This window comes from Lipophrys pholis (genome assembly GCF_963383615.2).
Source record: "Lipophrys pholis genome assembly, chromosome: 19".
In the NCBI taxonomy this organism is placed as follows: Eukaryota; Metazoa; Chordata; class Actinopteri; order Blenniiformes; family Blenniidae; genus Lipophrys; species Lipophrys pholis.
In genome coordinates, this window is record NC_137647.1 from 4,936,368 (window position 1) to 4,962,713 (window position 26,346).

At 44.6% G+C, this 26,346-nt stretch overlaps 1 protein-coding gene across 1 annotated transcript in view; it reads right to left on the reverse strand.

The window, feature by feature from the left end:
- Positions 1 to 2,400: 2,400 nt before the first annotated feature.
- Positions 2,401 to 26,346, reverse strand: part of caskin1 (CASK interacting protein 1) — a 103,890-nt gene continuing 79,944 nt past the window's right edge. The window contains exons 10-25 of the mRNA XM_080487686.1: positions 25,594 to 25,711; positions 22,665 to 22,913; positions 18,327 to 18,449; positions 17,358 to 17,476; positions 14,025 to 14,106; positions 13,479 to 13,588; positions 10,877 to 10,987; positions 8,337 to 8,438; positions 8,081 to 8,219; positions 7,678 to 7,821; positions 6,635 to 7,317; positions 6,116 to 6,544; positions 4,967 to 5,272; positions 4,184 to 4,760; positions 3,202 to 3,706; positions 2,401 to 2,951 (exon numbers count right to left, since the gene is read on the reverse strand). Of these exons, the coding sequence (XP_080343812.1) occupies positions 2,855 to 2,951; positions 3,202 to 3,706; positions 4,184 to 4,760; positions 4,967 to 5,272; positions 6,116 to 6,544; positions 6,635 to 7,317; positions 7,678 to 7,821; positions 8,081 to 8,219; positions 8,337 to 8,438; positions 10,877 to 10,987; positions 13,479 to 13,588; positions 14,025 to 14,106; positions 17,358 to 17,476; positions 18,327 to 18,449; positions 22,665 to 22,913; positions 25,594 to 25,711 (3,894 nt within the window). The 3' untranslated portion in view covers positions 2,401 to 2,854. The remainder of the gene's footprint in view (positions 2,952 to 3,201; positions 3,707 to 4,183; positions 4,761 to 4,966; positions 5,273 to 6,115; positions 6,545 to 6,634; positions 7,318 to 7,677; positions 7,822 to 8,080; positions 8,220 to 8,336; positions 8,439 to 10,876; positions 10,988 to 13,478; positions 13,589 to 14,024; positions 14,107 to 17,357; positions 17,477 to 18,326; positions 18,450 to 22,664; positions 22,914 to 25,593; positions 25,712 to 26,346) is intronic.

Sequence of the window (26,346 nt, forward strand, 5' to 3'; positions counted from 1 at the left end):
CATTATTACCATATATTTGACAGTGCAGGTAAAATCTCACGCTGGAAAAATAAATACGACTTTTATATTGTTGATTTTTGCCTCCGTGATGCTTTTCTTGACAAACCTTTAGTTCAGAAAATACGGTAAATACCACATTGAAAATCAGGTTGTTTTTTTTTTGTGCTATCGATAAGAAAGGTAGAAGTGGTTTTTTTTTTTTAAATTTTGTTTTAAATCAATACAAAGTAAAAACTAAACAATCTCCGCCCCGTCAACCAAAATTCACAAAGCAAGGCACGTGCTCACAAAATATATAAAAAAAGAAGAATTCAAAATAAAATCCACACGTAGGAAAAGAAAAAAACCATCAGAAGATTCTGAAAGACAAACTGAGGAAGAGAAACACTTTGTGGTAACATCACCGCTTCATTTCACTTTAAAAAATAGTTTCAGGACACACACGTCATAAATACACTTTTTTTTCCTTCTTATTAGGGTTTTTATTTTCTTCCTTTTATTTTGTAAATATCCATAATTCCATATAATCATCTGATGTGACGGTGGTTTAAACACCGCGGGACTCTGAGCAGTGAAACTGGATCCGATCTGCTGGAGGAGCTGCAGATGAAGCAGCTCGTGAGCGGCGATGATGAAGATTGTCATGGCAACACGGGTCGGGAGTGTGTGTGTGTGTGTGTGTGTGTGTGTGTGTGTGTGTGTCTGTGTGTGTGTGTGTGTGTGTGGGAAGTCGTTTCTTTTGGATGATAACAGTGGGGGAAAGATCTGGACGTTAAAGCTGCTTTATGACGGCGGCTTCACTGCGATGCGTTCACTGACTCACAGCAGCGCTGCTGACTCACGACTCACGACTCATGACTCACGACTCACGACTCACGGCAGCGACTGTTCGCCGCTCGCTTTAAGTCCCAACACGTTAAACAGGACGCACCGCCGACGCAGAGACGGCCCAACACGACATCCTACAGAAATATTTAGAGGCAAACTGGTGGATTTTTCTAAAGTTCTGATATTTCAAGTTGAGTTTGCGACTGAAGAAAGTCAGGATAAGAGAAAAGTTACTGGTGTTACTCAGTTGAAGACGATGATGACGTCACAACAATCATATTTTTGACTGTTTCACCCAAACTTAAGTGAAGTCCTGAACAACAGTTGCAGAGCTGCTGTCTCTCACTGTTTGAATGAACTATTTTATTATTAAAATATGAACTTGTTTCTCCCTTTAACACTGAAACTCATAAAAAACTCACTTCAAAGTGAAAAGTTGTTTGTTTTGATGATTAATAGTTCCTCTGCTCATTAAGACGATCAATCAGTGTCACTGAAAAATCTCAATTATCAATTATTTCTTCATTTATTTAAATTACTTTTTTAAATTAAGGCCTTTATTTTGTAGCGTTTTTCTCATTTTTGTCATGTTTGCGGGTTTTTTTCAGAATTTTTATTTCTTCAGTGCTTTTGTTTTGGACTTCCAGGCCACCGTACTTTTTTTTCTTTTTGGTTCACCATAAACAAACCAATAATAAAAGTTAAAACACTTGATAGTGTGTTTATGTAGGAGTTCTGTTAATAAGTGCCATAAATACGGGTGCTTTATTTTTGGATTAATATGAAAACATCGATGTTATTGAGGTTTCAACGAGCAAAATAAGGATTTCTATGTGACTGGGATCAAGTTTCTTTACATATTTAAAGATCAATGTGAACTTTTCTCTTTGTTAACTTTTATATTGGAGTTCATGTGTGTCGGTCAGGCGGCGGCGGCGGCGCTGCTGTGAGGATTTAATCTTCCTCTTTGACTCTTCCTGCACGAACGAGTTTGAGCTTCATGATCGGACAAATACCTGAAATATAGTTTGTTTTTATTTTGATTTAAAACTTCATCTGCTGTGGCCGTTCTGCAGCTTCTTCCTCTCCCTCGTGTTACACTGTGCAGCCTCCCGTGTGTGTGTGTGTGGGTGGGTGTGTGTGCAAGACGGCGGCATATGTCATTGTGCTTCTCCTTGTGTGTGTGTGTGTGTGTGTGTGTGTGTGTGTGTGTGTGTGTGTGTGTGTGTGTGTGTGTGTGTGTGTGTGTGTGTGTGTGTGCGTGCGTGTGATGGTGTTGATGAAGATGTGACAGTAACGCAGCCAAAAGAGTTGAAAGCTCACATTCTCTCCCTTACACACACACACACACACACACACACACACACACACACACACACACACACACACACACACACACACACACACACACACACACCAGGAGCTGAATAGTCTCGTTTTGGTCACAGATAAAAGTTTGTTTTTGTTTTGTTTTTTCCACCGAGTCATTTACATCGTCACAACACCAGAGGTCACCATTCCACACAGAACCAAGACATCAAACCAAAGAGCTAGAGATTCATATTTATCGGTATATCATATATATATTACTGTGCTAATGCAGGACTTTGTCAGTAGATATAAACTCTCCATGCTTAGAATGTACACATACCAGACTATGGTTCAGCACACAGTTGGTTTTTTTTTGTTGTTTTTGTTTTTTTCTTCGATCGGTATTTAGTTTTGTTTGTTCATGTGTCACGAGTTCTTAAACAGACTCACACTTTGATTGCAGGCTCCTCCTCCTCCTCTTCATCCTCTTCCTCCTCCTCTTCTTCTTCTTCTTCTCTATTGCCATTTTTGGTCCTTTTCTCCTCTAAATTCAACCTCTCTCACCTCCTCTCCTCTCGCGTCCGTCTCTCTGCTGCTTCATCAGTGTTTCCATCCTCCGGAGGTGGAGAGGATGAGGAGGAGGAGAGAGAGAGAGAGAGAGAGCGAGAGAGGAGGATGAGGAGAGGGAGTAAGAGACGAAGAGGTGCAAGCCACGTTACTCCAGCATGGCGTCCAGCTGGTCGGCCAGGTCGTCGAACATGCTGCCGATGTCGTCCAGGATGCTGACGGTCGTCTTCTGCTCGGCCACGGAGCTGCAACACACACACACACACACACACACACACACACACACACACACACACACACACACACACACACACACACACACACACACACACACACACACACACACACACACAGAGTCATGTGAGAACTCAACTCTTAATGGAAAGATGTGTATCTGGGGGAGGGCCTTGGTGTGTGTGTGTGTGTGTGTGTGTGTGTGTGTGTGTGTGTGTGTGTGTGTGTGTGTGTGTGTGTGTGTGTGTGTGAGAGACTCACTCCTCCTGTCTCAGTATCTTGTCCTCGACGGCCTGCAGCGCCGCGGCCAGCGACGCGCTCGTCTCCTCCAGCTTCTGGTGCACCAGCGAATCCACGCCGAAGTCCGGCGCCGGGGCGACCGGCGTCGTCGCGGTGACGCCCGCCATGCCGCTGTCCACCGACACGCCCCCGATGGAGGTGCGGGGCGGCTTGACGGGCGGCGGGGTGGGGCTGGGCGTGGCTGGGGTCTGGGGCGTCTGCGGCGTGGTGGGGGTCTGCGGGGTGCGGGGGCTCGGCGGCGACGGGCTCGCCGGCTTCACGTTGGGGGGGCTCGGGGTGTTGGCGTGCGGGAACGACGACGGCGAGCTGGTCTGCCGGGACACGGCGACGTGCTGCTTGGCCAGGGGCGGGGCCGGCGTTGGCGAAGAGGGGCTGGTCATGGAGTGGATGAGCTTGGTGGGTTTGGGGGCCGTGGGCGGCGGGGTTGGTTTGGGGGAGACGGGGGGCGGGACCTTCTTTCCTTCCACTGCAGAGACACGAAAACAAACCAGATTTATGCAACACAAACGCTCCAAATGGCTGAGCTGAGCTGATCGATAACGATGAATCAGCGAAGGACTTTTCTGGATTCAGACTTCCTGGTCCGACAGATTCCAACTCTCTGACTTTGCCTCCCTGAAAACTGCCAAAGCAGCAATAAATCTGTGTGAGCGTCGCTGCCTAAACGTCTCGGTGAGCTTCAGTCTGGACTTCAGAGGCTCTGCTGAAGCTTTGTGGTTTCAATGGAGCTTCTGCTTCTACGAAGATCTGTTGAATCCCGTCTGAGCTTTTCTAATCTTCTCATCAGATATTCTTCTATATTACTTTTTTTCTTTGTATCCATGTTGATTGTAGCAATAATGCAAAGAAAACCCTTTCATAGTTTGTGTGTGATGTCATCGATCGCCGTGCTGACCAAACTGAACGTGTCACGTGACGCAGGAAGCTGGTAAACTGTCAGTACCTGGACTTCCGGGAGTCCCGGGACCCGGTAGAGGGACTCTCCTGTTGGAGGCGGGCTGCGGAGGAGTCGGGGGGCCGCCCTGCCTCTTGATCTGAGCCACCACGGGTTTGGGAGACACAGGAGGTTTCGGTTTCCTCAGTGGCGCGCCGTCTGGGGGCGGAGCTCCCTGGTCCAGGCTGTCCCTGCGAGCGGCGGCGGGCGGCGGGAGCTGAGGTTGTTGTTGCGGCTGAGGTTGAGGCTGCTGCTCCGTCACTCCGGCGTCCAACGTCGGGCGGCGCTTGACGGTGGCGGTGCCGTTCTGGTACGGGACCGGCTGCGTGGTGTTGGGCTGCGCGGCGTCCAAGGGTTCCCCGTTGGCGGCGGCTGCGGCCATCTCTGCGAAGCCCTCGGGCTCCTTGTCGCGGCTCTTGGGCCTCCGCTTGACGGTGGACGACTCCTGGAGGGTGAAGTCGGAGCCGTTGGGGTGGGGCTTGGAGCCGCGCGGCCGCCGCTTCAGTGTCGCCGTGCCCTCCACCCTGGAGAGGTCCTCCTGGGCGTAGCCGCCGTCCCCCTGGGGGCCCTCGCCGTCGCCGTCGCCCTGCAGACATACACAAAATACACACTAACGGGAAAATTCATACATTCATGATAAGAGGTCATTGTTGCACAAACAGTCAAACACATAAAAATGATTTGCACATGTAAAGCTAACAGGAGACAGAAGCTCGCGGTACGTTTAGCTTTAGCACAGAGATAAATAATGAAAGTGGACAGAAGGAAAAGACAACATGTAAAGATAGCTACCTGTCCTTCTCCTTCTCCTCGGCCTCCGCGGCGGATCGTCAGACTCCCCTCGTCGGCGAACGGCAGGTTTTCGGACGAGCTGCCGCTGCCGCCCGAGCCGGGGTGCGGCGAGGACGGCGGCTGGGGGGAGTGGGCGTTGACGGCCGGCGGCGGGGAGTCCGGCTGTGGGGAGTGGGCGGGGAACGGCGAGGGAGCCGGCTGCTCGCGCATGGCGGCCGCCACCAGCTCGGTGACGGGTCCGCTGATGGTCCGCCGGCGGTTCACCACCTCGCCGTCCAGACCGATGGCGTCCCGGGTTTTCCCGACCTGCCGGACCCAAGATGGCGGCATTAGTTTACCTTCGGGTTGTGGACAATATGTGAATATTAACCTCCAGTTTGAATCTGCAACCTTCAGAGCTTTAGATTTAGTTTTACTTACATTTAGAAAAACTGCATCAAAACTTGATTTTATTACATTTGAATATTTTCTAGTTGTTTCTGTTTTAGCCATTTTATTGATTTCCTTCACATTTGGACCAATTTAACTGTTTTTCCTTTTTATATACAATAATTTCCAGACTATTGAGCGTACCTGAATATAAGCTGCACCCATCAAATTTTAAAACGAAAAAAAAAAAAGCGAAAAGATAAATAAAAAGAAGTTACAAAGTTACATGATGCACCTGAACGCATCACACGTGTGGCGGCAGCTTGTTAACCTGCTTCATTGTTTAAACCTCAGGGTCCAAAGCCTGCGACAAAATTAGCGGTTTATAGTCTGGAAATTACGGTATTCACATTTTTAAGCAGTTTTTTTCAGTTTTTAGCGACTTTTGCGATTTTAGCAGTTTAGACATTTGCTGTTTTTAATATATTTATTTGTTTAAACCATTTTAGTTTGCATTTTGGGTTGAAAGCAAGTGAGTCTCTTCACACTGAATTAAACTCGTTAGATTAAATTGTTAGTTCACTGTGAGGTGACTTTTGAGGACATCTTGGGAGGTGGAGAATATCTTAGCTGACTAACAAATCTTTTCTATAAATGTCACTTTGAGATAAAAGTCGTGAAGGATTAAAATTTTTTTTTAATATTTATTCATAAATAACTCGGCTGCAGGTTGGAGACTGTCGGTTTAAGCTACAGAGGAGAGGAAGTTGCATACGCTACCTGTAGTAAGTTCTTCTGCAGCGCCATGCCTTTGGCTCCGCCCCCTATTGAAGACATCTCCAGCATGGCGGCGATGCTCCTCACGCTGCCCACGCTATTGGTCTCCACGACTGGCGGCGCCTCCACAGAGACGCCCAGGTCGCTGGCCCGCCGCTGCTGGTGGTAAGGCACGTCCAGCATCCCCCCCGTGGTGGCGTGCGTCGGCTGCTGCGGGCTGGCGTCCGTCAGGTTGGAGTTGGAGCTGGAGATGGCGGAGCTGGAGCGTTTGGGTGGCGGCGGCGGCGGGCCTTTCTTCTTCTGCCGCAGGGCGAAGGACTGGGTGTGAGCGCGGGGGACGGTCTTGTCCTGGTTGCGGACGGAGTGACTGCGGCTGACCCGGTGGGTCACTGTGGCGTACTTGATCCCGTCCCCTCTGACCACGGCGGTGCTCTGACCGACCACGACCTCAGGCTCGCCATCACCTCCTCTTCCTCCTCCTCCTCCTCCTCCTCCTCCTCCTCCTCCTCCTCCTCCTCTTACCTCCCTCTCGTCACACTCGCTGTCCGACACGGCGTACCGATTCAGGCTGTGCGCTCGCTTCGTCTGGAGAGCCGAGGGTTCGGCTCCGTCTCCCTCACCCGGCTCGCCCTCAGGCGGGAGGCAGAGGACGGGCACCTGCTGGCCCTCCGTCGCCTGCGTCTGCTGGATCTGACACGGCGCCCCCCGGTGGGTGGGAGACTGGGGAGGGTGCGAGCGGGGAGACTGTGGCCGCTCGCCCTGGATGAACTGTGGCGGCGGCGGCTTCTGCTTGGCCTGCGGGGACGCGGTGCTCTGCACGGAGGAGGTGGAGGAGGAGGACGAGGTCCTGGTCTTGGTCGGGGTGTGAGGAGGCGTGTAGGGCGGCGCCGGCTGGGAGTGGGAGTGGGAGTGACGGTGTTTGCCCTGCGAGGACACGCTGCCTCTGTGGGAGGAGTTGCTCCCCTGGCTGCTCTGCTGCCTCATAGTCCGCGCCTCCTTCTTAGGCGGCCCGCCTCCCCCTCCTCCCCCCCCTCCTCCTCCTCCTCCTCCTCCTCCTCCTCCCATCATCACGTCATCATGGTCCTTGCTGAGGGTGCGTGCTCGCTGAACTTTGACCTCCTGGCCTGGCTGGATCAAGGCGTTCTGTAACTCGGAGCTCAGCTCGCTGTCCTGGAAGGTGCTCATTTTTGGAGACATGATGACGTCTGAGGGAAGAACAACAAATTCTGATTTTTATAAAGTTCACATGTTAATTGACATTTTTAACCCTGAGCTGGAGATCAAGGATATTACAGTACAACTTCAATACTTTAAAGTTGGTATTTAGTTACATCTTTACATCAAATCTATCACAAAGTGGCTAAAACTGACAATATAATGTGTTCTTAAAAAACTACACCTCATATGACTTTATAATATATGGAAAAGTATTCGGGCCACTGAAGAAAAAAAGAATTTGGAGGTTAACAAAAAAACCTCATGCACTTCAGACAAAATGTGAATTATCATTGTTTTGGCATCGACAGGTAAATGCTGAGGTCCGGACGTTGCGTTTTTGATCCCACCTTCAGGGGGCGGGCTTTCCATTGACATGACGTCCTGCTGCTGTGTGATTGGCGGCGGCTTCTTCCGAAGCGAGCCCCGCCCGTCTGAGCCTCGCTGCATCTCGGCCAGCCGCTTCACCGCCAACATCAGCTTCTTCTGATGGCCTAAGTGGGTAAAGAAACAGATGAAATATATATTCAGTGATTTAAGTAATATGGACTGGGAGCCACGACACGACGGAGGCAAAACGTTGGCGTGGAGGGCAGAAACTGCGCGAGAGACGGTGTTTCCAGAGAGTGGCGTTTTTTCGTAACTCCAACGCGCCGTTGTCGTGTGAGCAAACACCCAAAACGAAACGAAAGCTCGGCGCTTCCACTGTTGCGGTTCATCCCTGCTTGTGCACGCAACAGAAGCGAGTCCTACCCAGTTTGGTGATGCCGATCTCCTGCAGGTCCTCCCAGGTGATGTCCGTGATGAAGTCGATGTTCTCGTAGCCGTTCTGCACCAGAACCTGGTGGTACTGACTCAGACCGATGGCGGACAGCCACTCTCCCAGACTGGCCTGGACCAACACAGGACACACGGGGGGGGGGGGGCAACTGGTGTTGGACTGTGGATATGAAGTCATAGAGTGTGTGTGTGTGTGTGTGTGTGTGTGTGGGTGATGAGGTTCACTCACAGGTTTCTGCTCAGGCAGCCACTCGGTGACGCTGAGCTTGTTGATCTCAGACGTCATCTTCTTTCTGTGGCCTGGTTTGGTTATCCCGATGGCTGTCAGATCCTACACACACACACACACACACACACACACACACACACACACACACACACACACACACACACAAAGGTGAAGTAAGGTGCCGCGGTGACATTGTCAGATAGTTTTCTTCATAAAGTGAAACGAAATCTCATCATAAGCCCAGCAGTTTCAGTTTCTAGTACACACACACACACACACACACACACACACACACACACACACACACACACACACACACACACACACACACACACACACACACACACACACACACACACACACACACACAGAGGGAAATCTTGTGACATCTGATGGAAGCTTCTGCCAGTCAAGGAGCAAAGAGCAGATATGCAAATGTCTTGAAATGATCAGAAAAAAGCAAACGGAAGCGAAGAAGAAGCATCTGAAAGGAGCGGCTCTATTCCCCGCGTCGTCGTTTACACATCTTTTACTCGTCACGCGTCTTTTCGTGAGAACTGAACATGAGTTTAATGCGTCAAATGCAGGCTGCTTCTATCTGCATTACAGGGTGAATCCCTGAGGGGTGCCAGTCAGTCTCTCCTACAATCATATGAATGCAATACAAATTCTTAGCATCATGTGGTTTTAATGTGTTTCTACCTAAATGCAGCTCGTTCTGGACAGTTTCATTGTGAACGGTGGAGTTTTTTGTTTTTTTTTCCTCATTCTGATGGGAAAATAAAGAAAATCCTCTCTCGTGTGTCAGCCTTTAGATGGAAAATCACGGGCCAACTTTAACTTCTGTGTGGTCGAAAACACACACACGCACGCACACACACACGCACACACACACGCACACACACACGGTTGCATAATTCATCACACAGATACGAGGCAACAAAAGCCACCGCAGCTCAGAACTCCTTCAGCATGCACGCGGTTGTCCGTATACAAATAATTTGTGAATGCTTTAAATTATTTGTACAATCGTGAGCGTCGCCGTCCGAAGTCTTTACAGGCGGCGGCAGTGTTGGCGGGGGCGGGGGAGGGGGAGGGGCAGGAGGTCCACAGGGTGGATATATGCGTATATGCTTTACCCGTGTTTAGATGCACCGGGCTTTAATTTATGGCGAGTTTTAATGGTGAACAAGTCATTTTAGGAGGATGTATTAAAAATATTTCTTCAAGAGGTGAACGGGAGAAGAAGAGGGTTAATCTCACCTGATATGTTCGATTCTAATGTGATAAAGTCTATATATATATATATATATATACTATAGACTATATATGATTAATATTAAAGCATCAAATCTAGGAATTAAAAAAATGTGTATACTTCTTTACACTCCTTTTTCAAACCAGATAAAATCTTATTTGCTTATTATTTATTGATTTTTTTTTTTAATAGTGTGATCCACACATTTTTTTCCCTTCTCGTGATGTATTTTTTGACTTTCATTACAGTATGATACATAAAAAAAATAACCAAACACTGTTAATGATGTTTTTATGAAAAATATTTTATGATTTTATTTAATCTTTGAGACATCTACAACAAATCCAGCAGTAAAAATATGTGTTTTACGAGTATTATTCATAGTTTCATGCAATGATTCCCAACTTGTTTCTTGAGGAACCCAAATTTTTGCCAATGTAAAATTAGATGACCTCTGACCAAACCCTGTACATTTGGGTTTTTTGTTGTTGTTTTTTTTAAAGAATTTTGTTTTGTGAAAAACTTTAATGAATAAAGTATACACAGAAAAAAGTTGGGGCGCTTCAGCTTTCACCGTTTCAAACTTTAATTTCTCAGTTTTTCACCACTAAAGTCGAAACCAGCTCTAATTGTGTCCGTTGCTTCAGTGAAGCCAGATTCTATGTAAATCAACTTTTAAATTGTGTTTTTCAAAGATATTTTTAAAACATACGACAGTTTTATTGTAAAGGCTTAAACTGAGATGTTTTGTGACTTACTTGAGTTAAATGCAGACTCAACCATTTTTTAGAAATAAAAAAAAAAGTTATACCCCTGAAAATCAGGAAAGCTTGGCGACGCCCCCCCCTGGTGAATCTTTGCCTCCTTCGTGAGGGTAAAGAAACAGACTTAGATAAAGTAAAACTTCAGATTTACCACAAGGCTCCAATAGTTTTTAAGTTGATTATTCTTCTTGAAACTGTTCCATCGCTGTGGGGAACATTTACGGGGTCACATGTGGGGGGGGGGGGGTATTGGGTTGGGGGTAGGAGGAACACGTGTGGCTACAGGCAGGGTGACTCACTCCAGGTCTTCACATTTCTCTCACATGCATCTTGACAACAAGGACGGCACAAATCGAAGTCGCGTCGACTTGTTCCCATTGTGGTCCTTGGAGGTGCCTGCGACCTCTCTGGGGTTCGGGTGGGAGGATGGTGGTGGTGGTGGTGGTAGGGGAGGTGGTGGTGGTGGGGGGGAAGGGGTAGGACGGGACGGGACGAGGGTCGGGGTTCAGTTGCCTTACCTCCGGGGTCATTCGGCTAATGGTGGGCAAGTCATACCCAGCGCCCAGGAAGTTTGGAGCGTAGACCTGCAGCTGAAAGTCGCTCAGCCATTGGACAACGGCCTCTGAGCTCTACAGGAGAGAAGACAGGGGGCATGCAGTCACTGGCTCCACGTCGGCTTCTTCAACTGCCACTTTTCCCTCGGCAGGGCCAAGAAGAGCCCAGCAGGCACCGACGCTCACACGTCACTAAACTGATCTAAAACAGAGTGGCATCGGCGCATACCCACTTAAAAATGTATGTCCTCTACACATTCAATTCACTATTGTGGCACTAGAGCGTGACTGGCTCCTGCTTGTGGGCCTTCCTCGGCCCTGCAGTGGAAACCAGGCTACGGTCAGGAAGGTGAAACGGGCTGCATTAAAAAAAAAAAGCTACGCTTTTGAAGGTCGTACAAACAACACAACGCAACCTCGCGACTCCTCAAAATTGAGAATAAATTATCTTGATTAGCTTTTAAAGACAATGTACCCTTCACCTTTGCATGGTTTTATCGAGGTTAAAATCGCAGCTTTTGCACAAACTAAATAGACTTTTTAATAATTCTGTTTCTGTGAGAATATTAACAATAATATCTTTTATCGCAGTGCAATCTGTTACTTACTTTGCACTACAAAAAGCTCAAATATAGTTTAAACAGTGTGCCGTACCAGTTTTAATTCTAACCCTGGAAAAGTTTTGTGAAATTAACTTTAACCAAAGTCATTACAACAAAAAAAATAAATCCACTGTATTCCATACACATGTTTTTATTCAATGACCTTCAAATTACGTTGGTATTTGATGGCTAATAGAGCCAACATAAAATAAATACATTTGATGATAAATATATTATGTCTAAAATCTTTTCACAGTCATGATGATGTTATAAAAAGTAGCATAGATTTTTATAATGGGAATAAAAAATAAACACCAAAAATTACATCTTAATATTTTCTATCTGTATGAAGTGAAAAGATAAACTCGACAATAGATAGATTCGACAATATAAACACAGTAAACAACTCTCATATAATTTCTGAAGGTTTTCATCTGCTTCAAAAATAAGGTGATTCCTATCGGGAGTCAGTGAAACTTTCAAAAACTTCTCAAAGAAGATCTGAGTGCGTTAAGTTAGTTGCTTTGAAGTCGTACAGCTGATGTGTAGACTGCCACTAAATTAACTGTTTTTCTTGGTGATTAAATTAAAGCTTCAATATTTTTTTAACCCTAACCCTATGTTGACCCACAAGTTATCAATTTAATTTAATTGGGGGTTTTTTTCGGTCAGACTTCTCACTACTACTCTGTGTGGGTTTTCTTGTCTCTTTGATCTGAAGCGTCACAAACATTTCATCTCCCTATTTTACTTGATTTGCAGCAACATCCTGCACCGAATCAGAGACGAGCAGCTGTAACACCAACTCCCATCGTGTTTCTGACCCTTCTTTTCTCTTTCTCCACCCTCCTCTTCCTCACTGTCCCTCCTCCTCCTCGTTAGCCTTCCCATCGGGAGGCGCCGACTAATCGGGACTCAAGCAAGCAGATGGTCAGCGAACACACACACCCGTGGACGCATACACACCACTGGAGGCGAGCGAGGCTCGCAACCACCTGCTACTTAAATATGCTCGCTGCGTCATCGAGCCGCGTCCACCAAGCAATGATACATGAACTTAAAACACACACACACACACACACACACACACACACACACACACACACACACACACACACACACACACACACTGTACAGTACATGACAGCCTATTGTACATGGTGTAAGCTCAGATCTCACACTTCTTGAGCCAAACTAGTCCACCCACGCTGTGCACACTGCTGGGCACCTGCCAGCACGCACACACACACACACACACACACACGCACACGCACACGCACACGCACACGCACACACGCACACGCACACGCACGTTCACACGCACACACACAAGTTGATATGCTCGTAAGCGCTCCGCTTGCCTGAGGTGAACTAACCATCATCGTGGAGGCAAAAGAAGAAAAATACTGCAATGGAAGAGAGCAAGAGGAAGAGGAAGAGAGAGAGAGAGAGAGAGAGAGAGAGAGAGAGAGAGAGAGAGAGAGAGAGAGAGAGAGAGAGAGAGAGGGAGGAAGAGGGAGAGACGAGCTGCAACTGAAAGGAGTGAAGACGATGAAGAGAAGGTAACTGATCAGAAGAGGACGGCGTCGCCTTTCACACACAAGATTCCCCCTCCACAGACTCGCATCCTCTCACACACTCACCGTGTCGTGGCTGCATCCGAACACTCGCAGCACGGACGAGGCCAGCTGCGAGAGAAACCGCTGGGACATCATCGGACCGTGTGTGTGTGTGTGTGTGTGTGAGAGTGTGTGAGAGTGTCTGAGAGTGTGTGAGAGAGTGTGTGAGAGTGTGTGAGAGTGTTGTGGTTGAAGCGACTGAGGAGCTACATTGTCATCACACTGATGCCGACAGAGTCCATGTGTGTGTGTGTGTGTGTGTGTGTGTGTGTGTGTGTGTGTGACTCATGTGTGTGTTTGGAGGAGAAGACCGACTCTGTTGGGAGGACTTTGGGACGGTCCTACCTTCCCTTCGCCCGGCACCTCCCCCTTCCTGGTTGCCGTGGCTTCGTAAGGCGGCGCTTCGTGCAGCGGGCAGCCCGATTGGCTGGACGTCCGCAAGGAGCCGGCGGAGCCTGTTTGATGAGGGGGGAGGGGGGGAGGAGGGAGGGGGGGAGAATACGATCGGTTTACGAGCCGTCGTCCCATCTCGATGGAAGTTTACGCAGCGATCTGACCTCTGCCCTCCTCCTCCTATTGGCTCTCACTATGACCAACAACCAATCACGGTCTGGCTTCCCAACCTCCCTAACCAATCCCAGCATTCTTCACTTCCTCCTACATCCCCTGCCTTGGCCATCTGTCTGCTGAACAAGCCAAGATCTGAGTGTGTGTGTGTGTGTGTGTACAAGTGATATGATGACATTTTTTGAAAAAGACATTAACCACTTCTTCTTCTTGCTCTCTGATTTCTTTCGTCCCCCCCCCCCCCCCTCGACCTCGCTGCCCCCAGTTTCATAACAGCACCTTGTGATTCATGCCACGGACGGACACAAACAGCCGATGGTTTACCTGCATTCTGCTCCACAGACTTGGACTGCTCCAGCAGGTGCTCCTTAGCTTTGGCAGACTGGGACAAGACTGTGGCAAGAAGCTACGAACACACAGACAGACACGTGTACCCTTCAGCACATGCAGAGCATTCACGTGAAGGGGCGAGCAGCCACTTACATTTCGCTGCATTAAAAGACCAGTCATTTACTTTGGGGCCACTGGCGGGCAGTGGAACGAGCTGAAAACACAACATATCACCACAAGTTGTTAAGCAGAGCAAACCTGGACGACTGAATCTGCTAAAAGATCCAGTGAAGGTTTGGGTAGAAAAAGGTTTATTATTGTTTCATAATTTGGTGCACATTAGAAGCGACTTTTATTTGTGCACTTTAGTATAAGGTATTTCTTTGGTTCCGTTTACCCGTCAAGTAAAAATGCATTTTCCTTTCGGGGCATTTGTTGTTCCACTCCTGCGATCTTTTCTGAATCTCTTCTAATTTCTACAGCTTTGAAATCATGACGGATAATCTCTTACATTTGTCACAATAAAAGGTGCTCAGACTAGGACAAATCATCGGGCTTAAAGGTACAGCACTAAATTGGTTCCGATCATATTTATCAGACAGGTTCCACTTCGTCCATGTTCACGATGACTCTTCAGTCCAGACTGAAGTTAAGCATGGAGTTCCACAGGGTTCTGTCCTAGGACCTATACTTTTCACTTTATACATGCTTCCTGTCGGAAATACAGTGTCATTAAAAAACACTTAATTAACTTCCATTGTTATGCTGATGACACACAAATCTATTTATCTATGAAACCCGACGACAATAACCAACTTTCTAAACCAGAAGCTTGAAGATATAAAGCTTGGATGAGCCGTAATTTTCTGCTTCTGAACTCAGATAAAACGGAAATTATTTTATTTGGTCCAAAACATCTGAGAGTGAAATTATCTAAAGATCTAGTAACACTAGATGGTATTACTTTGACCTCCAGTACCACTGTGAGGAACCTGGGAGTTATTTTTGACCTGGATTTATCCTTCAACTCCCACAATAAACAAATCTGCAGGACGGCCTTTTTTCCACCTACAGTATGTAATATTTCCAAAACACTGACTCAGAGTGACGCCGAAAAACTAATCCACGCATTTGTTACTTCGAGAGTAGACTATTGTAACTCCTTATTATCAGGGTGTCCTAATCCAGATCCCAGTTTCAGTTATGGAGGCTGACACAGTCTCTACTTTTAGAGCCAGACTCAAGACTTCTCTATTTACTAAAGCTACAGTTAGAGCTGTTTTTAAAACACTGCCACTGCCATGTTCATATAGTCTGTTTAAATCACACAAAAAATCAGATCATTATCTGATTACTAGAGGTTTCAGATGATTAAAGTGATTTTACAAACATATTAATGTGGTGCTGGTCAGTTTTGGCCCAGGCCAGGAATATCCTCATAGTAGTAAAAAAGCTAAATATCAATAAAGAGATGATAAAACATAAAAACATACAGTAATGGTGGATTTAATGTCCAGCTCAACAGATATTGTCAAGTTTGACTCGGAACATTAGTAGAACAATTCAAACTTTTGACATATTAGAATGTTTTAGCATTTTGGGTTACTTTATGAAAAGTCATCAAACTTCAGGGTAAAAAAAAAAAAAAAAAAAAAAAAAAAAAAAATATATATATATATATATATATATATATTTGGGGTATTTTTCTGCTGGATGTCACAATGGGTCCATTTTGACCTAAAAAGTAAAAATAATCAAAGAATCAAAAAAAGTTGTTTCCCCCCACAACAATCCAATAATTTCGCTTCTGTGCACATTGAGAACCAACAACCTGTTAGTGGTCATATTGTTTGTCAACAATAAAACAACCACCCTTGTTAGATAAAGTGGCGCATTTTTTCCCCTCCATGATGCGACCCAGGAATCAAGCAACCCAAAAGCATGATGCTGCCTCCCCCATGTTTCACCGCGGGGGAAGATTCATTGATCTCTGAGAGAAACATTGCTGCACGCTCACTGCTGCGGCCGCATTAATCACATTTAAACCTCGACCCTGAAGCTTCAGGCGATAAAAAACCCTGACTGGCACTAATGAGGAGTGAGCGGGAGGCGGGGTTGGGGTTGGGGGTTGGGGGTGGGAGGGTAGGGGGGGTGGCAGAGACCTGCAGTTTCGCTGTGTGGATGATTCGGGAGGTTTTAAAGTGCAGGTTTTTTTTTTTAACAGGACACCTGCAGGGAGCTTCTGATGTGCAGTTGGCCGATGATCAGCAGGAAAATCTCTGTAGTGTCATATATCACACAGTCAACTTAGTTGGCAGCAAGACTGAAGCCTGTGCTTTGGAGATCAGTGAATAAAATGTAATCCAAGCATCTTCCTGAGATCAAGATGCCTTTTTATGCTCTTTATCTCCTAATTATTTAGGATAACTAAATAAATAATAATGATAATAATAATAATATATTTGTTTTTACAAAAAGCTTGATTTTAGTTCCGTTGGAATGTGAAATGGCCTTAAAAAAAAACTAAAACCTTTTAGTCCTGTTTTTAAATGTCTTCACACAGGAGTTGAAAGTGAAATCCACACAAGCCTCACGCTAAGTGAATGTTGAACTTTTCAAAACTTTGTCACATTATAATTATGGATTTCACTCATATCGCCCCTTTCTACCGCTTCAACGTGAACACGTTCACCCATTCACACACACACACACACACACACACACACACACACACACACACACACACACACACACACACACACACACACACACACACACACACACACACACACAGACCCACAGCTGCCATGCAAGGTGCTCAGTCCATTCATGAAGAGCAATTTGGGGTTCAGCATCTTGCTCAAGGACCCTTTGACGTGTGGACAGAGGGTTGAACTTGCAACCCTCTGATTGAGGGACGACCATTCTAGCAGCCGAGCCACAGAAGAAAGATAATTTAAAAAAATGTTTTTAAATCTCTTCTCGTGCTCGTTAAAAGCTTTTAATTGAGAGAACTGGTGAATATATATATAGAAGCTTCTTTTAATACATTCATGGACATTTGATCTGTTTTACATCCAGTCACATCACTTTTCTATTTTCAGGGATTCGCTTTTACTCTTTATTATTTATCGATTGATAATTTTATCCACATGGTGGCGCAGCGGTCAGCGCTCAAGGTCAAACGGTTATTTCAGCTGGGTTCTGGTGTTTAACTAAGACTGGTGGGGGGGGTGTATGACAGGGTTTCTGCTGTGAATGTTTAATTATTCACTCCTAAAACTTGAACTCAGAACAGAGGGTGAAGAAGAGTTTGCGTTGTCTCACCTTGACTCCTTCGGCCTGGGCGTGGAGGATGTGAGCGGCGCTGCCGGCGCTCTGACCGCTGCCCGAAGACCGAACGCTGGTCACACTGCCAGAGCTGCCGATGCTGCTGCGGTCCCCACCTGCAACACACACGCGCACACACACACACGCGCGCACACACACACACACACACACACACACACACACGTCCAGACATGCATTCGCACACACATATAACCGCCCAAAGAGCGTGTTGTTTTTTTGGTCCATACACAACAATGCATACATGCAACACACCCACCCACCCCCACACACCCACACACCCACACACCCACACACCCACACACACACACACACACACACACACACACACACACACACACACACACACACACACACACACACACACACACACACACACACACACACACACACACACACACACACACACAGAGCGGTTTAGCTGGGACCCAAAGCATCGTGGTTCGAGGTGTCGACTCTCCGTTGAAATGCACTGGCAGCATGTGGTCGGATGGACGGGACGGACAAAACGGGGCGACAGACGGCTGAGTGACAAACACAAAAGTGGAAGAAAGACGCTCCTCTCGCTTTCTCACACACACACACATATCTCTGGTTCTCCCTCTTTCCACACACACACACACACACACACACACACACAGACTGTGGACCGATGCAGATGGCTGCAGTCCTACACAGAAGGCCTCTGAGTTGAGCTTCGGATGGAGGGGGAAGCAGGACATGGGAGGAGGCTGTCAGGAGCGGGTCAAAGAGTATCTGAAAGCCTCCAAACGGTTATTTAACAAGCAGATGATTCTGTTCTATGGGGGGGGGGGGGGGGGGGGGGGGGTCGTTTCCAAACAGGTGGAAAGAGTTTGTCAGATACTGTTTGACCCCTGGTCAGACCTGAAGGAGTCAGGGGGGTGGGGGGGGTAGGTTTGAGGTCTCTGCGCAGCGCGGCTTAGTTACCTGCCACGGGCTTGCGCAGTACCCAGATCTCTTCGTTGGAGCCTCCATGGGGCCCGCTGGACGGGGTGGGAGAACTGTGAGGACTTGCCTCTGAGCCGCGGCAACCTTCAACACAGAACACCACTGTTAGCCGCTAACCGACCCGGACGTGGCCCAGGAAACCGAAGCGCCGAGAAATTTCTTCTCCAAGATTTGGATGGATTTGGGCTTTTATTTTTAATTTTTTTTGGTCCAAGAACAACGATTTGACTCTCTGGCATCTAAATTCAAATAGTCACTCTTGTTTTAGCTATATCGGGGGAAAAAAAATCGTGATTTATTAGAATTTAAACTACTTTATTATTAACATTTATCTTGACATAATCTATCAGTAGGCTATACGCGTTTCTCTTATTGGACGTGTGTGTTTGGGTTCGTTTTTGTTAACCTTGTAGAATTAATCATCAAAATCTGTAGTAAAATTGTCAAATGTTAATTGAATATGTATGATTCCTAAATAAGAAAATATATACTATAAAAGGAAATCATGTGTGGTTTCATGACTATTGGTGACCTCCTTTCACGTTATACAATATCAAACATGTATTTTTAGGAGCAATTTTAATAAAGCTGCCTCTTTTAAGATTAGATTATATCAAATTATATATTCCTCTTTTTATCAAAAGTATAATGGAGCAAAAGAAACAATTACAATTAAAATATGTAGTATTATGGAAAAAGAACGCCAGAAAGTGTAATAATAAATCAAATTCACATCGTGGCATTTATATACTTTAAACTTTTGTGCTTAGTCGCTTAACTTTTTCATGAATTTATAATATCTAGACAATTTGCATGTCTACAATGATTTCTGATTTATTTTGACAAATGTTTTGTTTTTTTATTGCCTTCCATCATGTCATTGATCTTATTTGCATTTGTAATTACAAGTCATTAAATACAAGTTTACTGATTTTTGTAGATGTATATGTGTGTGTACACTTCTTGGAAATAACTTAAAATGACATATTAGGGGCTGAAAGAAAATTACAAGTAATGATTGAAACACAGGAACTTTTTGATTGAGGAACTTTCAACCTTATTGAAATATGTTTAATACTATTATAACCAAAACAGGGCAGATAATCTTGATATTCTAAGTCTGATAAGAATGGAAAAACACTAAGTTCATGAGAACTGAACATAAATAATAAAGCTCATTTATATTTGTACTCATAAACTATAAATCTGTATATTGTTTGTATTGTTGTCTGGGTGGTGTGTTTTACTGAAAGGTTGGTACATTTGAGTCCTTAAATGTTTATAAGAGAAGTAACTGTGGATGGTAATATGATTAATCTTACTAGTTTGTTAAAACTTAATGATGAAGCATCACTTTTCTGAGAAATGCTCAGTTTGTGCAGAGCAATGTCACCTTGTAACGTAACTTTAATGATGTTTCGTGAGGTTTTTAACGGCATCTAGTAAAATTGTTGATGATATTTTTTTCTTTTTCAAACTACATATTGTAAAAAATAGTCATTTGGTCAGTTTCATACGTCCCGAAATATTTATCATATTTAAATTTTTAAATTTCAGCATTTAAAAAGGTAAAAACCCTCAAATTTAGCAGTAAACTGCAGGGTTTCAAACACGAGCGCGCCTCCATTTTTAAAATGGAATCGTCTCTGCGTTCCTGACCTGATATTTTTAGAAAGGAAAAGGTGCAGCGAGGTTAATTAAATGATCCCAAGCTCACGTTTGAGAAAGGCAGGATGTACAGGAGGGGCAATAAGAGGGAGGGGGTGATAGAGTAAAGGCAGATAAGGGAGGATTTGAGGAGAAGTTGCATCCACGCCATCCTTTCACTCTCTCATATCTGCTCACAAACACACACAGAAAAAAATACAGCATATAGATATATATGAAAACATTTATATACCAATAGTACATAAATAAATCCATCACATGAATATCTGTGTATATACACACACAGTATGTGCCGTCATGTACATGTACATACACATACATATATAATGCATCCATTGTGTGTGATTATATATGTGTTTTTATTTTGGGGTTTTTTTTCAGAATGAGGCTGCTGTAGTGCATTCGGAGAGTGTCATAAACCATTAAAACCAGCCTGATGAGGGTTTATTAATGGTTTATATGTGACTAACCGTGCTCAGGAGAAACACACACACACACACACACACAGAGAAACAGCAAAATTCTCCCTTTGCTGTCATGTGATGTCACAGCTCCTTCTTGTGGCCATTCAGTCAAATACTGTGTGTGCCCGCAGGAAGGAGCTGCACTCACGACGTGATTGCATGACAGGAAAAGGTTTTATTCTCAAAACAGTGTCCAGTCAAACCTTACCTGCAAAAATAAAAGCAAAAACCGGGGGTGACATTTTCTAAACGATGCATTCCGTGTCTTCACATTTCACTCTGTACTTTTCCTAATCTTTATGCATAAGCTCTCTCCATCAGAGAGTGGCTGTTAGGAATATACTGGCATAACTCCAGATGCAATGTCTTATTCAGCAGCGAGACAGAAAATATCACCCGGTCATTAATGCCGGAGCAGCTCCGACACACTTAAGTCTCATTAAAACGGCATCTCGGCTCATTACCGAGGACAAATGTTCTCCAAACTGAGGCTCACTCTTGTTGCTGTAAATGACTAAACTGCGTTTCTTCCCCGCCTCTTCCAGGCCGGCTGAGGACATTTCAGCTTTTTTTTTTTTTTTTCTCAGGAATCACAAAGTTTAAACACACATGGGTTAAAAAATGGCGCTGAGATGAGCAGACTTGACAGAGACGGACATGACGGAACAGAAAACAGTGTGATGATGAAGGGGGTTTGTGTCTGAGGTGTGTTGGGATAGAGAATAACTAGCAGGGAGGAGCGGGAGGGAGGAGGGGAAAAGAAAAGAGAAATTATATATAAACCAAATTAACAAAAGGAAACAGGGAACTGAGACATTAAACTGAGGCACAACTCAGGTGAAGCAGGTCAAAAGGTGATCTTAAGTTTAAATCTCTCTCCGTCACGCTGTTTGGGTGGAAGTGACGATCATTAGTCTGCGCTGATGATCGGTACTCGATTACATGAGCGTATCCTGTCCTGCCGGAGTGCATGAGGACAATCTGAATCTGCCACAAACAGGAAAACTCAGCTGGAGGGGAAGTTATGGGTCATTTCAGGCCAGACTTCCTCACTACTCACTGGATTCTACACTTTAATTTGAACACTTTCAGTTGAAAATATAAAACGTTTACTGTCACTACAGATAAACCTTAGTTATAATACTTCAAATGAAGCTTTTTAAGCATTTTGTATGTCTCCTTTTGCGTCACATTAACATTACATATCAAACTATACATTACACATGACATATTTCAAGTTCTACTTTTTTATTCATCTTATAATATATTTTATTGTTTTCATTTAATTAATTTTAAACTTGATTTTTAATTGTAATCCATCATTATGTTATATCTCTGAACTTTATTTGTTTTAAAGTTACATCTCTAATAATATTGAATTGATATTACTTATATTTTTATGATTTATTTTAAAGATTCTTCTTGATTTCTTACATACTATGACCTGCATTTTGTGTAAAAACTGCTACAGGCATAACGTTTTCACTATATCTTTATGAGCTTCAGGTTTTTATTTTGACACATTGATCTTGAATGGAGAGACTCTCCATGAGGAAGTGAGATTCACTTATGATCTTCTGTTCCCTGGAATAGTTCCGGATTATATCTTCAGGCAAATTAGTTACGAAAAGATGAAAATCTGTGACTCATATGAGAAACAAGAATGGGCTGAATTGTATTGTGTCAAATGTGGAAATCATCCACACTTTAAAAGACAAGTGTAACTGAAAATTTAAACTTTTCTCCCGTGAACAGTGGAGGATTAAAATGTTTGTTTTTGATAAGCCATAAGTAACTGCAAGCATTAATGCGCCTAAGCGTAACGATTAATCGTCCCCCCACGATGAAGAGCTGGTGGCCTAAAGACTTCTGACTCTCAGTATCATGAAGATGACAACAGCAACAAGAAGAAAACAAAAGTTAGACAGTGTGAGCAACACAGAAAGTTACACAAATAATGATCCGGAAGAGAAAACTTCAATGGATGCCTTCTTTAAGGGAAACCATACGAAAACACACCAATTAGAATCTCAGATGGCAAATGAGGAATTCATTCGTTGATCAGAGGAAAGCATCCCTTGAAGTTTTGTAATAATAATAATAATAATAATAATAATAATAATAATAATAATAATAATAATAATAATAATAATAATAATAATAATAATGAAAAGTGGGCGTGTACCTGGGGCAGTGGGTGTGTCTCCCTGTGGACTTGTCACGGGCGACCTGTTATAGCCAAAGGAAGTGAAAAGTGGAAGCAGTGGCTGATGGGAATGTGGTGGAGGAGGAGGAGGCGGTGGAGGCAGGATATGGATCTGATGGAACGAGGTGTCGTTGCCGTTGACTACCGCGTTGGCAGGGGCAACCGTCGCCGGGGCAACCAGCGGTATCTTTTGAAACTGTTGAGTGCAAATGACTGTGCTGGCCAAACCTAGATAACACCCACCGTGACGAAACACACACACACACACACACACACACACACACACACACACACACACACACACACACACACACACACACACACACACACACACACACACACACACACACACACACACACAACCAGCCGACAAGTGAGCCACCGCCACGTGACAGACAACAAACGACAAAACAGAGAATTACACATAAGAAAAGAAGGAGGGGAGGAAAAGGAAAGAAAATTAAAAACAAAGACTGAAGTAAGAAAGCAAACCGAGAGGAGAGGTGGAGAAGAAGGTGGAGGAGGAGGACGATGGAGAGAGGGACGAGTAAACGTGGGCGTCGGTGAAGTAGAAACACGTGGATTCATGTCGGAGTGATGTGATGTGATGTGATGGAGAAAATGTGACTTATGCTTAATAAGACGCCGAGTTTGAATCAGTCGGATTTGTTTCGGGGAAAAAGTAGAAAATGTGGAGCGATCGCGATAAGTTTGGAGAATTTCGCAAGGCTGTCACATGATCACAGTCTTCAGTGTCATCGCCGGTTAAATAAACTGTAAATGTACAAATAACAGGGTTTTTTTGCTTGTTATATCACTGCTATCTGTTTAATCTATTGCAGCTTAGCTTGTGATTGACTGTCAGGCTCCAGTGTGAGAATTTACCTCAATACATGTTACAGTCCCAAAGGGATTTTTTTTTTCATTTTAATGAATATATAATTTTTAACTGTGTTATTCCAATAATACACATTTTCTTTATTGCATTACTTGTAAACAATGGCAACTAATACCACTAAATACTAAAGACTGCTCATCTGGTGTGCCAGTGAGAGTGGGCGTGGCCTCGAATCCGATGAGAAAAGTAGCCTGCAGCCTTTTTTTAGATGCACTCGAGTCGCACTCCATTGAAGAAAGGCTAGAAGCCATCGCTCCAGGTCAACTCCAGTGGCCACCAACCACTAGCTAATCTGGGCTGGTAATCATAATCTCTGTTTTGTCTCGTCCATCTTCTCTGGACGTGACATTCTTCTGTTGTCAGGACTGGAGAAAATACTCTGTGTGAGGAGGGACGTTTGGTAAAATAGAACAATTAAAAATTCATGGAAAACAGCTGAATAAAGGAAACTTACTCACTATAACAGCTGCTGCAGCGCTCAGTGTGTGTGTGTGTGTGTGTGCTTGCAGTGGAGGCTGTGCAGGCGAATCAGGAGCACTCCAGCTGTTTCATTTTGCACTGTATAGAGCTGCTATATATAGAGTGCAGCCCCGTCTGCAGCTGCGATGTAACGCAGTGCACCAGGGCAGGCGCAGCCACCGTCTGAAGCAGGCTGCCGAGCGGGTTTAGACGTCATGTGAAAATAATCAGAAGAGATGAAGAGAAGACGAGCCGGCATGGAGGAGGCGAGTGAGAATGTTGCGATGGCGGACGTAGAGACGTACGGACAGAGACAGGGCGACGGGTAGTGCACTACAGAGAGACACACAGATGGGCAGACAGAACCGGCAGGCCGACAGATCGACACCCACAGAACAGCTAAAAGCCTCGGAGCCTCTTTGTGGCCGTGCGGTCACACGTGGATGATGATCTGAATGTGATCTGCAGGAGTCGCCCAGCAGATTAAAAGCTCACTGTGCTCATGAAGGCATTTAACGCTCCGTGTCCGTGAACTTTTTCAAAGTGTGTGCCATCGTTAACCGCCTGTGAATTCATGTGTTTAACCCCCATAAAGTTCATGTTATAATGGTATAATGTCGGATGAATAAAGAACACAAACCCTCATCTGGAATAAAGCAGCATCTTTGATTTAAGTATTCTGCTACGTGACTGAATATGAATGTGATGTACTTATGTAAAATACTATTTGAATATATCAACATGCCTGATAAATGCAGGCAAGTTATATGAAAAAACTCTGTTACAGTGAATACTTGACTGGAGTATAAGTAATAATTAAAAGGGCTGGATTTAAAGAATTTCATACTCAGCTAAGCTGAGATAACCTAAAGTAAGCAAAGCTAAGATACGATAAAATAAGCTGAAATAACCTAAACTAAACATAAAATAAGCTAAAGTAAGCAAATCTAAGCTACGATAAACTAAACTAAACAAAATTGAGGTTAAAAAATAAAAGGAATGCTCAGATTGGTTGAAAAATGTAACAAAGCTAAGCTAAACTCTGCTAAAATAAGCGATTATAAAATAAGAACGGATAAAATACATTGAGATAAGCTTAAGTGAAAACAACCAAATGCAGCAGTTTTTTTATTTTACTGGAATGAAAATCCGTCTTTGCTGTTAAACAATGGGGAGCTAATGCTAAGTGAAAGCAATGAAATCAAATGGCTGTGACGTATGCCGATGACTCTGATGTGTGTGTGCATGTTCTCATTACCGAACAGTGTTTGCGTCATTTACCCAAACTCCATAAGGCGTTTTTTTTTTTTTTTGGGTGAATGTGCAGCACTGTGGGAAATGTGAGGATGAAAGTTGCTGTTTGGCGAAGCTGGACGACTCAACGCAGGCTTCCTCTGCCGGCGTGCGACATGAAAGAGGTGAAATTCCCGTTTTTTAAACTCGGTTAATGACTGAGTTTATTTTCACAGCCGTCCTTATCTATTTCATTCCTCTTCTTCTATCTCCTCTCCTGCGTTTCATCCCGACTAAAAAAGGTTCCTCAGAACGCACCTGTGCGCTTGCTGATGACCTCCACCATGGTGGACGGGAAGTAGCCCACGCGGTCGTTTCCCGTCCGGTTGTCATGGATACAGCCCTTCCAGCGTCCGTCAGGGTGCTGCTCCAAAACCTGCCACGAAATCAATTTCAACCAGCTCAAAAAAAATAAAATAAATACACTTCTGGTTTGGTAAATTAATATAATTTCAAGCTATTAATAGTTTTTTTTTTTTTTTCTCTCAGTGATAACCACTTTTCTGTCAAACTGAAAAAGGGAAGTGGCGCTTGGCACCGTCTTAAATCCCCTGAGTCAGTCTGCAGCAGAGCCAAATCGCTCATTCAGACCCTGAAGCAGAAAAGCATCGCACGGCTTGGCTACTGTAAAAAAAACAAAAAAAAAACAAGAAAAAACAAAATAACTACTGGCTGCAGAAGTGCTCATAAATATTCATGGTTAGTGGGCGAACCGCTATACAGCCAGTGAATACATGTTTCTGTAAAGCATATTTGTAGTAAATGAAGGAGGCTGGGACCATTTAGAATACCTGCTCACCCCTTCACACACGAGGTGAAATTAATAATGTGATTATCTCTCCCTTCAGACGGCTTCACAGACACGTAAAGCTCCAACCTGGACATCTGTGTGACGAATAATTTGTTGCGTCTCATCCTGAAGCGCCCTCTAGAGGCAGATGGGAGAATGAGCAGGAAACGTTTACCTGCACGGGACTTGTAAAGATGCAATAAACGACGGTAATCATCGAA